Source organism: Tachypleus tridentatus, chromosome 6, assembly GCF_004210375.1.
Source record: "Tachypleus tridentatus isolate NWPU-2018 chromosome 6, ASM421037v1, whole genome shotgun sequence".
Classification (NCBI taxonomy): Eukaryota; Metazoa; Arthropoda; class Merostomata; order Xiphosura; family Limulidae; genus Tachypleus; species Tachypleus tridentatus.
In genome coordinates, this window is record NC_134830.1 from 142,934,958 (window position 1) to 142,954,336 (window position 19,379).

Below are 19,379 nucleotides of genomic sequence, written 5' to 3' on the forward strand. Positions count from 1 at the left end.
ACATGTTGCACTTGCAGAACATGCAGATCTCTCAAACAAATTTATTGGACACGAATGCGTTTTGGCGAAAAATCCGATGTTTTCCTCCGTTTTCAAAGCGCACAACTTTTATTGTCATTTTGGTCTGACAACCAGTGCCTTAACACGTGTAACATCACATACTCTGAGCTTGTAACGTTATTACATATATTTCTCTTTAAAATAACAAAAATATCCCTTTTGCGTTTCTTGTTTTGAAGAGTATATATATTTAGTTAAAAACTCATACACGATCAAGATAAAAAGAATATTGATATATATATATATATGTGTGTGTGTGTGCCCTGTTATGACAATATTTTTTATGTACATTTATCATTTTATCTAAAAATTAAAACAAAGATGATAGAAACATGAACTCTTGGAAAATAAATGAAACAATCTGAGAATTTTGGATTTCAAGATATCGATTTTTTAAAAATATACGGCTAAAATTATTTAATAAAAATTCAATTATTTGTCATACACTATTTTATCCATTGAAATCAATCCGATTTGTGTCCTACAAAAACGTCGTAAAGCTGTAACACGCTTTTGAAGTTTTATTTGCTCACAACCTATATTGTAGCAACAAAAACTTATAGACTTGTATGATTCTTATTAGAACAGTTGAACACAAGCAGGGAGCGTTATAAATATATTATGTTGATAGAGCGAAGAAGATATTTTCTTTATCTTTTTCGATAAATAATAAACAAAAACGTGGATTTAACAGTGGTAATGTTTGGCGAGCTCGAAGATAATTGCGTGAATAATAATTATTTAACTAAATCCGTTAGACATAATGAAATTCAGTTTTTGGTTTTTAAATTAAATTGTGACCCAGAATAAAGTAAACTGTTAATGTGTAATACTTCTCTATCTTAAACTCTTAAACAAGGACTATATAGGTCACGATAATGATAAACAGGCGATTCGCTCTCGACACCATTACAACAAACCCATCGCTGCAGTCAACTGTTTCAATCTTTAGGCCTTTTTATGGAACTATTTCCGTAAATACATTCAGACCCTCTAGCGGACATATAGTTTCTCGATAAGGATATTATTTACGTTATCAAATTTTGTTAGACATGGTTAACAAGGCTTAATCAACATCAGTTTAAAGAACTAATAATTTTTCCACATTCTTTATTTAAAACTATAATCGAGCTAGTGGTGTAAAAGTATACTAGCATTCTTAACGAATATATTCTAGTTAAAAAAAATATATATATTGTGTTTCTTTTACGTTTAAAAAATCTAATCTTTTCTCACGTCAGGTATTACTTTCAGCATGTACAAAAATGAGGTTATATTTTAATTTTGTATAAATATTACTGATAATCGATCAAGCCTAAATATCAATTACTAAGTGTACTAAGTGCAAATTAGTTTCAATGATAGTTTTAAATCAAATATAACATGAAAAATAAGAAGCATAAATCATACTTCATTGATTAGGCTAGTATTTCTATACATTAAAATATTTTAAAACACAGTTGGGCAACAGGTAAGTGATTATCGAAAGGAAAATGCTAGACTTTTTATCGCATATTCTTAAATGAACAACGTTTGTAATTTTAGTCATTTTTTAAAATATAACCCACGTGATTTATTATGTCATACACCTTCAGTTCCACCTGGATCGAGGAACAAAAGAACGGATCCACACATCTTACTCAAGCCTATAGCTTGACATGACACAGTAACTGAAAATAAGGTCACCTACATGTAGAGGCCGTGTAACGTATAAATTGTATACCAATAGGAAAAAAAAACTGTAATAAAAGGAAACTCATTTTATTCTGAGCCTTGAGGACCATATCTTGAATACTTACGACTAAATAAAATTTAGAAAGGTTGAGGATTCCGAAAAGCCATGAAAATTTTGATGTCCAAGATCGTGAAATTCTGTGAAAAAATAATCTGACCTCATTTGGTTTTCATACACTGAAATATATTAATACTGCATTTATATACTTTTTACGATAGGCACACTTCGCTTCGCTTCTTCTGTGTGGGTATTTGGGTATGTTAATTTTTGAATATCCAGGAGGGTCAGGTGCATGAGACCTTTTCCTCCAAATAGGAACTCTCCACTAATGAGACGCACATTTTTGAAAATGGCGGTATTCACATGACACATATGAAAAGATGTGACGTCAGGTATCTTGTACTTCATAGCTGTGACGTCATACATAGGCGAGATATTGGAGGGTCAAGGGGTAACAATTGCCCCCAACTGTTTTTGGTTTCTTTCCTGTGGAATATAGAATACATGTGACAACAACAAGGACGTTGTTGTTGTTGTTTTTTTTACTCCAGATCTCACTCATGACGTCATACATTTTGCACGTGGAAATTGTGATGTTATTAAATATTTTAAGCTTATAATAGTAGGTATAATTTAAGGTATTTTCTTGAAACAACGTCTTTCTAGATATTTGCTGCCATATTTTCTCGGGAAATCACTGCACAAATACGTAAAAAGCAAAAAAAATTTGTTTCTTTGTGAAATTCGTGCAAAGCTACACGAGGGCTATCTGTGTTAGCCGTTCCTAATTTAGCAGTGTAAGACTAGAGGAAAGGCACCACCGACCGTGGGATTGAGGGACACATTATAACGCTCCCACGGCTGAAAGGGCGAGCATGTTCAGTGTGACGAAGATTCGAACCTCGGATTACAAATTGAGTGTTTTAACCACCTGGCCATCTGAGCCGTGTTAAACTTGTTACTACTGTTGTATTTAATGTTGTATTCTTCGTGACGTTCCTTTATGAAACGTTTAAAATCGAAAGTTGTTTTGTTCTGTGTAAAGTCGCAAAACAGGCTACCTGCGTAGAATCAAGCACGGGAATTTAACATTTTAAGCCTGTAAAATTACTGCTGACCATCTGGGGACAAATACGAAAGTGATGATGGATGTAAAATAAGTTTATTCTACTAATTTGACCCCAGTTTTATAGATATATTTGTCACATAACGTTAACTGAGTAAGTACCGTGCGGTGGTTTAAATTAACCGCGTAAATAGAGTCTGACTATTAAAATAACAAGAAAATGGATTGACAGACAGCGAGTTTTCTATTCTGATAACATTATCAAACATCTTACATGTAACTCTTGTAACAAATATAATTCGACATTTTTTGGGGGAACAAACCCTAATAAAAACTCGATTTCAATCTAATACTCGTAAACAGGAATATTTTTGTTTTTGTTGTTGGCCTCTGAAGTTCACACAGAACAACACAAGAGTCTAGTCGTCTCTAATTCTAAGTTAATAAACTTGAAGGAAAACGGTCAGGAACACCTGATGCCAATTCTTGGGCTAAGCTGAGCGACTTTGAGACCAACAGGTCTCGAACCATGACCATTTCCTCCAGAACATTAACCAATAGGCTAAGCCTGGTCTTTTACTTGAACGAGCTTTGGGTATAACTGCTACACAGCGGGCTATCTGTGTTATGCCCACCACGCCGTAGTTGTCCCGTTGTCGCCTTTCTTAGAAAATAAACAAATAATCTTTTTTATCATTTTACTCGCGAATACCTGATATTCTTCCATGGTAGTTCATGAAGTGACTGCACCGTGGCTCGTCTATTGCAAGATCGGCGGTCTGCATCGATTATGTCGAAACTAAGTAACGAAATGTAGAACTTCAAAATTACGCAATGTATTGTTGGAATTTTAAATCTTGCAACATGTTTTGTTGTTTTCTAGTAATTTTGGTGAACACTGCAAGGCTGGAAATACAAAACAACAACAACATATGTTCCTGTGCTACTAGTCCCGGTGAAGTTGCAGTGGCGAAACGTCGGCTGAAATAAAAATTATTATTATTTGGAGAGTAAAAGTTTTTACTCATTTTTTTGCCTCCCGGTATGTCTGAGGACTTGTGTCGCTAAAATAGGGTTTCCATACCAGAGCACAGGTAGCCCATTGTGTTGCTTTGTACTTAACTACAAGCAAAACTAATTTAATTGCCAAAATAAGCAATGCATTGTTGAAATTTAAAATCATGCAACTTGCTATTATCGTCATCCTATTATAAGGACCCAAGAGATCTAACTTGATAATAACTTGGTTATTGTTATTTTCATGTATAACATAGCTTCATATTATTATTATTTTTCCTGGGTTCGGTTTCTAAAAACGTAGATGGACGACACAACAAACAGCGAGACTTCTCCCTAAAGTTGTTTTGCCACGTGAGATTTAAATCTTTTACACCCACGTGTCATTCCTTGTTTCCCATCACTACATCCATCTTTGTCCTAACTCGTTAAAATTGAAGGTCATTGTCCGAACAGGTTAAAGAACTCGGATGAACTGCCATCGTGACGTAGAAGCATCATTTTCGTTTAATATTTATTTTTGTTACTAAATATACATCTCCTCCTTAAGTTAGCCTTGCCAATGGAGGAACACTATAGTCACAGCAGTGTCTTAACAAAATCCTAACTGTCAACCGAGTGTTTCCTCCGTACTGTTTTCTTATTTTTCTTTGGGCGTACCCAGCAAGTTCAATACCATTTGCTTCGAAAGATATCAGAGTGATTTTACACTTTTAATTTCAGATGTAGTCTGAAAAACTACTACTCGTCTGGTCTCAGGCCACACTTCGTGTAGGGGCAAACGCAACCTTTAGAAGTTATTTTATTACTGTAGCAAGATACATTTAATAAGTAAAACAAAAAAAATACTATAATCAGCACCCCTAGTGGCTGAGACTGATAATTTATGTATAGTGTAACAGAATGTCAGAATTTGATAACTAATATAAGCGTTTGGTAAATATATTTAACATGGGTTTCGCTAACCCTAAACAAGAATGTAACCTACTGACTTAGAATGTTTTAAGTTAGGTAACAGAGATAACCGTTACCTCAAAGAAAAGTATTGATTCATGTATATTCTTCGTAGATGTAAGATGAGAAAACCAAAATGTTAAGATACCTGCTCGTCTAAGATCACTTTAAGAAAGTAATATACGTACCGAAATAAACGTCTTCGTATCAGTGTTTTACTAAGTTTTTAACAACAGCAAACAAGCATAATAAATATATATTGTCCTTGACAAACATCAACAGATGGCGTTGTCTTACTCAACTTGCAGTTCTAGTTCAAGGGCTACTTGTGCGTAATTATGACGTACTGGAACGCTGAATGCAAGCTGACATTTATTCAATGTTATCATCTATCCCCGATAAATCTGATACCAAAGTCTGCAACAAACAAACAAATCAATAAATTCCAAGAATCGTGACAGCGATAAAAATGTGAGATGATGGTAAAACACAAGCCATACAAATAGGTATGGTGCATGAATAAATATATTTTCCGTGTTTATCACAATTATATTTTCTCATCTAAAGTAATTTAAACAGATTATCATTTTTTCACAGACAAAATATTTACACACTCTATTCAATCTCAACATCTATATGCATTACCTTCTTACTAAAATTATGATTAATACCCAACTGTAATACACGCTGTTACTTTTACAATTTTTACATAGCAATACGCCCACGATCCCAGCGACTTAACAGCAAGTCCGAAGTCTCATAACGCTTACAACTGGATTTCGATAACAGTGGTGACCTCAGCACTGATAGTCCATTGTGTAGCTTTGTGCTCAACTACGAACAAACATAACAATATTAGGTTGATATTAGGCTTAAACATTTTCATTTTAATCCATTTAAGTTTTTATAATTGTGTTACATCGAATATTTCACCCAAAAATGATATTTTAAACGCATATAAACGATAAAACAACCATGACTGGTGTACAAACTAAAGTGACGTATCATATGGAGACATCATCTTTAAAAAAAGTTTCAAAGTATTTTGAACATTTTCTCACAAGGTGCATAAGTGATATAATTATAAACAAACAAAATAATCTCAAAAACACACAGATCGGACACCCACCTCCATCGCCCAAATTTAGGTTCCTTTGTAAACTTAGAACAAAATGGGGTAATATTTACTTGTCAACTTTTCTTTATCACCAGAACAAGTTTCAGTAAAAACAGAATAAAATGTAGAGACTTAATCTAGTCTTTGATTTACAAAGCTACTCGAGGGCTATCTGTGCTAGCCGTCCCCAATTTAGCAGTGTAAGACTAGAGGGAAGGCAGCTAGTCATCACCCCCCACAGCCAACTCTTTGGCTACTGTTTTATCAACGAATAGTGGGATTGATCGTCACGTTATAACGCCCCCCACGGCTGAAAGGGCGAGCATGTTTGTTGTACCGGGAATTCGAACCCCGACTCTCTGATTATGAGTCGAGTGCCTTAACCACCTGGCCATGCCGGCCCCTGTTGAAAGAAAGCATCCATATTAACTTTTTGAAATTATTTATACTTGAGGTTTTCTAACAGGGAACGAGAAGGTTATGGAACTGGCGAGTCGTCAAGACTGGTTGAACAAATTTACATGAAAACTGTTATTATAAAATATGCTGTTTTTGTTTTATTCCCTACGAATTTTCACGAATAATTTACTACTATAGTAATAAATAACCAAAATAATACTTGCGTATCCTGTGACAGGTGTCTCCCGTCTTTATTCAAACTAAAGAGTCCTAACGTTCTCATCAGTGAACATATCCTTGCTTCTATTTTACAGGAGAAAATAAACAGTCGTACGAAACGTTAGGACAGTAACAATTACATTTAGCCGTGAAGAGAGCACATCAAATTTGTTCGTTGGTGATTCCGAGAGTGTAACTATTTGCAGTAAATAAAACTGAGCCGGTAACGAGTGTAAATAATTAAACACTTTATTAGGTTCTTCCTTATAAACATTAGAATACATCGTGGGGTCAAACACCAAAGAATGGTCGTTAATTTAACGAATCAAACTTAATATTTCTCTATAATCCCTAGCCCGGCATGGCCAGGTGTTCAGGGCACTAGACACGTAATCCGAGGGTCGCGGGTTCGAATCCCTGTCATACCACACATGCTCGCCCTTTTAACCGTGGGGGCGTTATAATGTTACAGTCAATCCCACTATTCATTGGTAAAACAGTAACGCAAGAGTTGACGGTGGGTGGTGATGATTAGCTGCCTTCCCTCTAGTCTTACACTGCCAAATTAGGTACGGCTAGCGCCGATAGCCCTCGTGTAGCTTTGGACGAAATTCAAAACAAACCAAAGCAAACTATAATCGCTACGTTTCTCAAACGAACCATATAATTCGTATTCAATATATTCCTATCACTCACTTATATATGTGTAAAGGCTAGCCTATCAAATCAATTACAGTTATGGGTGTTTCAGATAATGTACCATATCTCTACCAACCACTGTTGTGAAGTTTAACTGGATAGTCTACCGTATCTCTACTAACCATTGTTGTGAAGTTTAATAAGGATAATCTACCATACCTCAACTAACCATTGTTGTGAAGTTTAACCAGACAATTTACCACATCTATAACAATCATTGTTGTGAAGTTGAACCAGGATAATCTATCATATCGCTAAAACCACCGTTATCCAACTTAACCCTAGCAAGCATGGGTAATAACGCTGATTTTAATTATGTAAATAAAATACTAAACACAATGCACCTGATTTTCCTAGGATGAACACGATTAAATAATTAATTGAGGCTAACATAATGCAAGATCCAGTTAACTAAAAAATACATTCAAATAAAAACAGAGTGGCTTTCTTCAATACCCAGAATGTTGCGTGAATAACGTGGACGTATTTTTTATTGTTTTACGACTCCAGTAAAGATAAAACAAACAGCATCATTATTTCATTGTTCGAAAATTGAGATAATGGCTTCATCAGGGTGAATTAAGATTTATCATAATATTCGTATTTGGTAAAAAGGTGGAATCTTTTGAATAACTACACTTATAGTACTTAACATTGTACTGTAATACTATAATGTAGGACATGGTTGAATTTAGTAGCCAAAATTATAAAATAAAACTGTATATACAATGTGGACAATTGAGGTTTGAATGTAAATAAAAGGTACAACTCTTCTTTTATAGTTTCATAAAAACCTTATCTTTGTTTCTGTTTGTTTTTGAATTTCGCACAAAGCTACACGAGGGCTATCAGCGCTAGCCGTCCCTAATTTAGTAGTGTAAGACTAGAGGGAAGGCAGTTATTCGTCACCACCTACCGCTAACACTTGGGCGATTCTTTAACCAACGAATAGTGGAATTACCCGTCACATTATAACGCCCTCACGGCTGAAAGGGCGAGCATGTTTCGTACGATGGGAATTCGAACCCGCGACCCACAGATTACCAGTCGAGCTCCTTAACCACCTGGCCTGTTTGTTTATATTAGAATCGATTGCACGATTTTGTGGTCTGGTGTCCTTTAGCCACAATTTCAACCTTAGGTCATGAAGTCTTTTTTGGTACCTCAAGTATTTTCGTACTTTGTTATGCTGGTGTGTTCCATTCACTTATATTATGAATATCCTTTAGAAGAATATATGGTGTTGTGGTCTATTTGTTTTAACGATTTCACGAATAGATACAACCAAAGATGAACTCATTTAATTGGTAATTTATTTCATTTTATGGCTGTTTTAATAAATTGGTAACTTTGTAACTTTCGTACGCCCGAGCACAGCATGGCCAGGTGGTTAAGGCACTCGAATCGTAACCCGAGGGTCGCGGGTTCGAGTTCCCGTCACACAAAATATGCTCACCCTTTCAGCCGTGGGGGCGTTATAATGTGACGGTCAATTCCACTATTCGTTGGTAAAAGAGTAGCCCAAGAGTTGGCGGTGGGTGGTGATGACTAGCTGCCTTCTCTCTAGTCTAACACTGCTAAATTAGGCAGATAGCCCCGTGTAGCTTTGCTCGAAATTCAAAACAAACCAAACCAAACGTACGCCCGACGGCGAACTTGTGGTAAGTTTCCTAATTTACAACGCTTGACTAACGGAGTTAGATTCGCTATGGTGGGCAAAACATGGCTTTGCGCTAAAAACAACATTAATGAGCGTAAAACTCATGACATTTCTTCAATTTTCAATTTTATTATGATATAATGTACTGATTCTACTTGTCATAAGACATTAATATTAGGCCTATTATAGTTTTAACACTGCATTCTTTAGCTAGCTAATTACGGATTTCAAAGACTTAAGAGAGTATACAGTAATAATATATTTCAGCTTTACTATATTCGCAATATTCATTGTCGACGACGCGTTTCGCTCAATCTAGAATGCATCAGGGCGGCTGGGATACAATAAACACGATAGTGATTGGAACACAATAATACAAATCATATGTTATATCAGCAGTTGTTACGGTGTCTTCGTCTTTTTTGAAAATTCTTATTTGTATTTCTTCCTGGAAAAAAGAACTCACGCATAATGTTTTTATTAATTTAAATATATATTAATTTTCTCCTAAATAATTTATTAATTTCCTTATTTCTCCAATGATTCAATTTTTATTTTTTTTATATGTATAAAATCACAAATAATTACTTTAGCCCTAGAACCAGTAGCGTATTTAAATAGGGGCTAGAGGTGGTTCAGCCTATGGTTTTAATAGGAGCCCATTGATAATTTTATTCTATGTAAAATTACATGAGCTGTAAGGCCCACAAAATGTAGTAGCCCCTGGGCCCACATTATCTTAAATTCGCCACTGTCTAGAGCAGCGTTTCTCAAACGTTGAGTCATGACCTCCAAAGGGGTCGCGAACTGTCTGTGCTGAGTGAACATTTTATTACAAAAATAAAATTGTCGTTTGTTTTTTTTTATCTTTGAAGAAATAATGGTGGTGGTAGTGGTGGGGGTCGTAACAAAGCTCACACACAGGCAAAACTGGCTGAGAAACATTGTCCTGGAGTACGTTCCTCGTTTGTTTGTTTCTTTTTAATTTCGGGCAAAGCTAAACGAGGGCTATCTGCGTTAGCCGTCCCTAATTTAGCAATGTGAAATTAGAAGGACGGCAGCTAGTCATCACTACCCACCGCCAACTCTTGGGCTACTCTGTTACCAACGGATGGTGAGATTGATCTTCATTTTATAACGCACCCACGGCTGAAAGGGCGAGCATGTTTGGTGTGACGGGAATTCGAACCCGCAATCCTCTGATTGTAAGGCGAACGCCCTAGCCAACTTTCTCACTGTAGCTCGTTCCCTGATGGGGTAATTTAGTAATTACAACGCGAATTCGAGGTTCGATTCTCCGCGGTTGGCAGAGAGCAGATGGCGCATGGTGTAGATTTAAGCTGAAACAAACAGTTATAGTGAATTGTAGTTTAAACACAGATTTTCAGCAAAGCGTTTTCTATATATTACTGTATATAGAATAGTAATAATTTTGCTTTTGACAAATTCACTACAACTCAAGGCTTAAAATTTCTGATGTCCTTTTAAAACAATAATTTATCGATCGATTGTTTTGTGGTTTACGTACAAAGAAAGGGTTATGGTGTATGTTGGCAGGCGTATCGCTCTGCCAATAAGGGCAACATCAAACAGAAAACAAGTATTTTTTTGTTTCAGATTTCTTCTAGTCTCACCGATCTTCCATGTTAGAAGTGGTCGATTAGTTGGTGCAGTTAAGCGCAAAGCTACACAACTGGCTGGCTATCTGTGCTCTGTCCACCACGGGTATCGAAACCAAATGTTTACCGTCGTAAGCACGCTGACTTACCGCTGAGCAACTGGGTGTGTGACGCATACAAATAATAATCACAAATATTTTTACACTTTTATATCAGAGTAGTATTATCTTTGTCTCGCTTAATCATTTTGTTTTGAAGAGAATTATGCCCGGATTGGCCAGGTGGTTAAGGTACTCGACTCGTAATCCGAGAGTCGCGGGTTCGAATCCCTGTCACACCAAACATGTCTGCCGTTTCAGCCTTGAGGGGTTATAATTTTACAGCCAATCCCACTATTCGTTGATAAACGAGTAGCCCAAGAGTTGGCGGTGGGTGGTAATGACTAGCTGCATTTCCTCTAGTCTTGCACTGCTATATTAGGGACGGCTAGCGCAGATATTCCTCGAATAGCTTTTCACGAAATTCCAAACAAAACAAACCATTGAAAATAATTAAGATTTAATCGCATGGTTACGTGAAATCAGTGATTCGTACATTTTAAATCTCCCTCGACAAAGGTTTTGTTTTTGAATTTCGCACAAAGCTACTCAAAGGCTATCTGTGTTAGCAGTCCCTAATTTAGTAGTGTAAGACGAGAGGGAAGGCAGCTAGTCATCACCACCCACCGCCAACTCTTGGGCTACTCTTTTACCAACGAATAGTGGGATTGACCGTCACATTATAACGCCCCCACGGCTGAAAGGGCGAGCATGTTTGGCGCGACAGGGATGCGAACCCGCGACCCTCAGATTACTAGTCGCACGCCTTAACACGCTTGGCCATGCCGGCAGAGGTAAAGTTTATAGATTTACAACACTAAAATCTAGGAATCGGGTCCCCGCTGTAGACACAGCAGAGAGCCCAGTACAGCTTTACTTTAAAATAATCCAACATTTTGGATTTGAAGACACACCACAAGAGTGTGTAACTCTATTTAGTCGAGAGATGCTGTGGCGTCAACTATACAGGTGTGCATTTAAGTTGGTTTGTTGTAAAGTACAAAGGTATACAACGGGCTAACAGCGGAGTACCACTGCGGGTATCGAAATCCGATTTTTTAGTATTATACATCTACTAACGAATCGCTGAACCATTTACGGGTGTGTGGATAGGAGGCATGTTTTGATATTCCGGATGGTAGGTTAAGATATTTGAATTTTCAAATGTAACGGCATCTGGGCTGAAAGTACAGATCAGGGTCGTCTAAAGTTTCAGTCACTAATTTTGAATTACTGGTCACTACTGGACAGCCAATAAACAGCAACTATCACCACAAGAGCTTTCAACCGAACAGCAGGACGATTAACTTACATCTCATCCACAGTTTAAAAAAGGAAAACGTATTTAGCAGCATGACGGCGCGAACCTCAAACCTTCTTACATGCAGCCCCGCGAGTTAATCACTAGGTCGCTTTCCTTCTTTAGTAAAAAGTTCACAACAACGGTGACAGCTATTTATCTACTGCATTACTCCCCAGGACTATCTGTGATAGCTATCGTAGCCAACCTCATCCACTGCTAACTAACTCCTGTCATACCGAATATAAGGACTTGACTGTCACTCGTATAACACATGAATGATCACAACAAGTATAGAAACCCCGGTTTTCAGTTTCACAAGTTCAGACTTACTGCTGAGCTACTGGGGGAGGGTCTAAGGTGCGAGACGTTTTTTTTTGTGTGTGTGGAAATGGGGCAGTAGGGGGTAAACCATGTTATTTCCGACCCACAGTCCGGCACTGGAACTAACTTGGCTTGTTCTTTCCACCTTAACTAAAGGGAGATGTTTTTTGTTATTTTTTTCCAAATCAGTCTTCTTTTCTCAAATCAAAGCCTAAATACAGAAGACAGTTTCAAATATAGACATATATAACTATGCCACTCTTAGTACAAACTCCTTCCCAACTACAAAATAATTCTAGAAGAATGTAATCAGTTAGTTCATTGCATCAAATTTTTAGTTGTAATAAATCTCTTAAAATCCAATGATTATCTAAACTGTCAGTGTGCAGTTAGTTCTGATTCTAACATGTAGGTGGACCGAAATTTTCAATTTTTAATCCTTTTAAGTAAATCTCTGATCCTCTTCACGAAGTAAACCATATTTATTTATTTATTTTTAACCCTATCAGCGATTTAAAAATTTCTGGGATTTCTACCTTCCGTGAGTTGTAGATTTATTGTAACAATGAGAGACAACATTTGGTATTCTGTCGACAAATCATAGATGAAGTTGTGGTAATAAAAAAACAAAAACTGTTTTCTGAGTCTCGTGGATCATCGAAACAGTAACGTTAAAAACTGGTTAACAGTAAATATATATTCCAAACATAACCATTAAAAGTACTGTTTATTCATCAGCGGCAACAGTTTGACATATCTTTACCTTATCTAGGTGTTCCATTTAACGCCTAACGAGGCCCAGCACGGCCACGTGGTTAGGGCGCTCGACTCGTAATCTGAGAGCTACGGATTCGAATCTCCGCCACATCAAACATGCTCGCCCTTTCAGCTGTGGGAGCGTAAAAAGTTTACGCTCAATCCCACTATTCGTTGGTAAAACAGTAGCCCAAGAGTTGGTGGTGGATGGTGATGACTAGCTGCCTTCCCTCTAGCCTTACACTGCTAAATTAAGGACGGCTAGCGTAAGTATCCCTCGTGTATCTTTGCGCGAAGTTAAAGAAAACAACATATAACACCTAGTGGATGAATAATAACAGGAAGAAATCAACCTTACAGGAGTTATAGATAATAACAAAGCGTTGAGCTAAACACTCACTTTAATAAACCTTTGATACAGTAAAAAAAACAAAAACTATCCGTGTTAACTGTTATTGAAAGTCATTTTTCAAATACGTTAAATCTAGGGTGGAAGCCATTCTCGGGTGACCAGGACAAACGGTTGATATATAGATACACCAGACTTACCTGAGCTTCTCAAGTATTCCAACTTTACACTACTGTCATTTTCTCTTCTGAAACTCTTAGGAAATGCTGAAAGTTCTTTTCAGTTCTAAACTTACACAGCAATTTTCAAAAACCAGAAAGGAGACCCACGTTAATATTTTGTAAAATACTATTAAATATTATTACATCAATAATCAGTGATTAAATAAACTAGACAATATGTGATGTTTCTCCCTGTATTAAAAACGGTTGTGCAAAAGCCACGACATTCCTGGACGTAAATTTATCCTCTTCAGAGTTATTTTTAGGACTTTCACTGCTCCAGAAATATTTAGGGCAACGACATCGTGTAGCTAAGTACGAATGTCGCACCTCCCCCTCACCCTTTATTAATAACCATACATTTCAAACTACACTGCAATTCATTAAGTGCATTTCGACGTCACAATTCGATTAATTTCTATGAAATAAAATAACACGCCATTTTTCAGTTCTCTAACAAACGGGCTGATAATAAACTGACGTGATAACGGAATTACGAGCTTGGGTATTTGATAGCTTTTGCACGTGCAGAACCTACGAGTGAGTTCGAGTCCCTTCAGCCCCGATTCTGATGTCTTCACAATGGAAGGTAAATGAAATTTCTGAGTTCCTGAGTCACTTGACTACACTAGGATATTCCGATTCCTTCTTATTTATCAAACAGCGCAGAATCTAAACGATATTTCTACATCAAGAATCTGTTTTGTGAAACCACTGAAGAGTTCAGTGAACCTGTTCTTAAAACCAAAAATTCATCCACAGGAACAGCTCCTGTCTGATAGGGGGTGGAGGTAGTGATTACGATTAACTTGGTTCTTACAGTACTCAGTACACCCCAAAAGAGGGGTTCCAATAAGGTGTGTTTGTTTGTTTAGTGAATTTCGCACAAAGCTACTAGAAGGCCATCTGAGCTAACCGTTCTTAATTTGATAGGGAGAGACTAATGGAAAGACAGCTAATCAACACCACTCACTACCAGTTCTTTATCAATGAATAGTGGAATTGAACACTGCAGCGCCCCATGGCTGAAAGATTGGGTATATTCGGTGACGGGACTCGAACTATATGCACACATAAATACCAATCGTTAGGTCTTTGTGGAACAAAATTGTCACATCCTCAAATTCCTCTAGATTAGAAGACCGATCAATATTTAGTTAGTTACATTAATCTACAATTATAAACACTATATCAAATCCTCCATCCGTTGGTGTGAAACTGAGTTTTTTAGCGTTAAAACTTGAAAAGTGACTGTTTTCGCTTGAAAATGGCAAGTAGATGGGAAGTCACGTGGACCAACTGAATTTTTTAATTCTGTAGCCCCTTTAACCTCTGGGTAAAATTAACTGATCTGATTGGCAAGCACCACAGAGTGTTGCACGTCAAACGACTGTTATTCGCTCGTTTGATGACAAGTAGGCGGGACATTTTAGTTCGGTTTAAATCTGCATGCATTCTAGTTTCTACGTTTAAAACTTTAAACAAAATGTATAAAGAGGTAAAATATAACACGACTCAAATTAGTTCTACGAAGCTGATAGACGAAGATGACGGCGCCTCTCGAGACCACTATACATAAGTGTTAACACAATAGAACTGTCTGGGGCCTGGCATGGCCAGGTGGTTAAGGTGCTCGAATCATATCCGAGGGGTGCGGGTTCGAATCCCCGTCGCGCCAAACATGCTCGCCCTTTCAGCCGTGGGAACGTTATAATGTTACGGTCAATCCCACTATTCGTTGATAAAAAAAGTAGCTCAAGAGTTGGCGGTGGATGGTGATAAATAGCTGCCTCCCCGCTTATGCTGCAAAATTAGGGACGGCTAGCGCAGTGTAAGCTTTGCGCGAACTTCAAAATAAACAAAGAACTGTATAGTTTCGCACTTGCTTCATGTTCCTTATCATCATCATCATAAACTCCCGACTTCGCAAATAATTTTATCTATTTTTATCGATGATTGCAAATTAAAACACATTACAGATATCCGTTCTTATCCAATGTCCTTTTAACAACGCCTAATGTATGTGATAAAGGTCCTTCTAATCAAGGGCTGCACAAGGTATGCCACCCCCCACACATACACAACTCTACACATACGTTTCAGGTGTTGTTTTTTCTTCCGGCAAATGTAATGCCATTTATTTCTAAGCATATGCTTAAAATGTGTCTATTGATATGGTTTACATATATGTGGGTTTAACGTGCCCCAACCTCCTAATAGCAATGAAATTTAAATTCCTGCACATGCTCCTGCTTAAAACCCAAATAAGTTACCACAAAACACAAACTAACATGAAACATTTTCATTCGTATAAAATGTGATGCAGAGAATTATAAAAAAAAATATTGTCTTCTAACTGGAAGATTAGTTTCCGAATTATTTTGCACAGCTATTTGCATATAACTGTCAGTAACTTCGAACTTACAAACCAGAGGGAAGACAGCTAGTCAACAGCAACCCCTTCAACTCTTGCCGAATAGTGGCATTTGACTGTCACTTTTATACTGCAGCCAGGGCACCTAAGTTGTGTGGTACTTGCCCTTCGGAGCCCGTTAAGCACTTGTCTAAGCCCAGCCCTAGTTGGAAGGACGCAGGTTTTCAACTGTGACATCGTGATGCGGTCCTATACTGGTTTCTTCACAGACCACATAAGGTCATGTTTGTATTCCTTCGTTTTGACTGTTTACTAAACGATGACACATAACGTATGACGCTTAAATTCCGTTTTTCACAGATGTCTCAACAACTCACGGTTTGTTAGAGATACTACATTAACCCTCGGTACATGAGTCTCTTACTCACAAATTTATTGACTACGGACCTATCTACGAGCTGCTATTTACATGAAGTCACTGGATTTTCCGAGAGTCCAAAACGGGAAACTTAACTGACGAATAAAAAATCTGTTACATTAAAAATATAAATATACGATTATGAAAGGTATTAAATGAGAACAAGACAATTCTTAAGTATCGTCATAATTCGATATTACTCGTATTAATTTTGATAAAGTGGTACATTTTCGCGTCCCCTACAGTTTCTGGGGAAAGCAGAACAAGCAGTTAAAAAACGGGGTTATCATGCCGAAATCAGGACGTCTAGTCACATTATATTTACTTCTTTGTTAATTAAATACAAAGCTACACAATGAGCTATCAGTGCTCTGCCCACTACGGGTATCGAAACTCGGTTTCTAACTTTGTAAGTCCACACAGTTACCGCTGTGCCACTGGAAAGGGTTATATTTACAACATCTGATATTTCCATTCTTTGGAATTGATAGCTTCGCCCCTTTGATTAAAAGTAAAACGCACGCTCAACACCGTATGTCACATCTTTCGACACAATGGACGACAAAACGTTATTATAAAATAAAAGGTTTTTATTTTGAAATTAGTTCTGATAAAATGAAAGTTTACCTGCTTAAATATTTTAGATAAGATTGAAGCGATATACTAGAGAGAAAACAACTAGTCAGTAATACCAACCGCCAACCCTTGGGCTACTTTTTTACAATCTAATAGCTGGATAAACTGTAACATTGTAACGCCCCACGGAATAAATGGCGAGCATATTCAGCGACGGGTTACGAACCCTATCTTGCAAGACGAACGCCTTAACCACAACGCAGATAGCTCATCGTGCAACATGGCGCTTGTCAACAAATTAAACGGTGTCAGAACTTTTTCTACAAGTATGCTCGCTGAAAGGGCGAGTTATAATATCACGGTTAATTATACTATTCATTGGTAAAAAAATAGCTCAAGAGTTGGGGTGGACAGCGATGAGTAGCTGCCCTCTCTCTTGCTAAGTTAGTTCTTGTGTAGCTTTGCATGAAATTCAAAAAATAAACACAACCAAAGAATATGTTACATAAAAAAGAATCCCCCGCTAGTACAGCGGAAAGTCTACAGATTTATAACGCTAAAATCAGGGGTTCAATTCCCCTCGGTGGACTCAGCAGATAGCTCAATGTAGCTTTGCTATAATAAATAAAACACACAAAAAATAACTCAAATAACAAAAAATGTCCATAATTTTGACTTTTTAACCGCAAATCTTGAATTTTTTTCACGGCTATTTAAAAGATGCTATTCAACTGATACAATATCTATAAAAAACAATCTTTACTGATTGGAAAATGAAACTGTGGCTTGAATTGTATATAAATCCAAACAGTGACAGTTTAATTGTAATCTAAGTATTTTTTATTATACACTTTTTATTGGGGTTTTATTAGAAACTATATGTGTGTGTGAATTTGTGACTGTTTACAGTTTTTCTACTTAAAATACTTAAACCACTCATTGCGAAGGTCAAAGTTCCTTCGATGATACTATACACTCATGGCCTTGGACTGGGAACAATCTCCCCAGCTTAACAAAGACTTTCGTGGCAGACCAAGACTGAAGGAAACTACCAATGCCAATGGCCTTCACACATCGCTACCCGCCACCTGGTCCCGTTGCCAAGCGGGGACGTTTGACAACAAAGAACTGAAGGCTAGACTATTGTTGGATCTAAACACCATTAGGGTTAGCGTACTCGTCTGAGTTAAAACCTTACAGTTTGTTTCTACAACGTCACATATATTTAAAATATCGTTAAATGGTGAAAAAGAGAGATATTGAGAGTTAGATTTATGCCAAAATTAATTAACATATTTCGAGTTATAAATTAAAATAAATAAAATAAAAATAAAATGACAATTGTGAAGAAAACGAATCTGTGCGGCTCTCCATCTTCATATGCCAGTTTATAATGAGAAACTACTAACCCTACACTTTTACGTGCTTAAAATAAACTTTTTCGTAAAAAAATGTATCGTCATAAAGTGACACTTTTTCGTATATTTGCCCTTTTTCAAAATAGGCTTATTAAAGTTAAAAGAAACTGAAGTTTTATTATATTATATGTTAAAGAAGTACACTACTATAGTTGCACACGTCATAACACTTATAAAGAGTAAAACTCCTGAATAAAACAAAATAGAACAGAAACATAAAAATATAATACTTTCTCTTTACCGTTAGTGAATTAGACTTACCACACAACACCGAATGCCCCATAACCAATAGGTCTATCGGGTTGGATATCCTGGGTTATGGTAACTGGCTGGTGATAGTACGGTTGAGCTGCGGCAAGGATCGCTTGCTGTGGGGTGGCAGGAGCCGCTGGCCCCGGGAAAGCCATCATATGCCGACTCGTTCGTGGTCCCACCACCGCCATTACCCATACAAATAACTTACTTGCTAAATTTTTGAGGCAGTAAGGTATATTGCAAGGCAAAAAACTGCTTATTAACCATATTGCTACAGAGATAACATTTATTCCTTAAACTTCATAAATGAAATAAACTAGTTTTACCAGCCCATTATACTCGTAAGATATTTGTTTTCTAACACTGTCATTGTAATTCTCACCCGTCGGAAACTTTGGCTGCAGACAACACAATGACGATCACGTGATTAAGTCAGCCAATGCCTACACCGAATGTCGACTACGTAGCGCCATCTCTCAAGAGGCTGAAACACTTTGTTTAGTTATTCCTCTAAATATTAAAAACAAAACAAAAAACTAGTGAAACAGGAGGTAAATTGATGAGGTTCAGAAAACTAAAAATAATAATTAGGCCTCTGCTTTATTTTTAAGCACTGTAAAATAATCCATTCAGAGTACACCTTCTAATAGTTAACCTAGTACATAAAACAGCAAATAGCAGCAGTCATTAGTTTTGAAATATACATAGGTAGATCTTTCATCAATGTATATCATTTACAAAACTT

The 19,379-nt window shown here is 37.0% G+C and overlaps 1 protein-coding gene across 6 annotated transcripts in view; it reads right to left on the reverse strand.

Moving 5' to 3' along the window:
* The window catches only part of LOC143253911 (serine/threonine-protein kinase NLK-like), a 55,166-nt gene extending 36,103 nt beyond the window's left edge, over window positions 1-19,063 (reverse strand). For 4 of the 6 annotated variants that reach the window (XR_013029892.1, XM_076508481.1, XM_076508480.1 and 1 more), the window contains exon 1: window positions 18,641-19,063. Coding sequence is in view for 3 of the 6 variants with exons in the window: in XM_076508481.1 (XP_076364596.1) it covers window positions 18,641-18,822 (182 nt within the window). In the remaining 3 variants the exon portion in view is untranslated. Of the gene's footprint in view, window positions 1-5,020; window positions 5,042-13,572; window positions 13,713-18,640 lie in introns of those variants that run through there. The other 2 variants (XM_076508484.1, XM_076508482.1) reach the window with 2 other exon arrangements.
* Window positions 19,064-19,379: the final 316 nt, after the last annotated feature.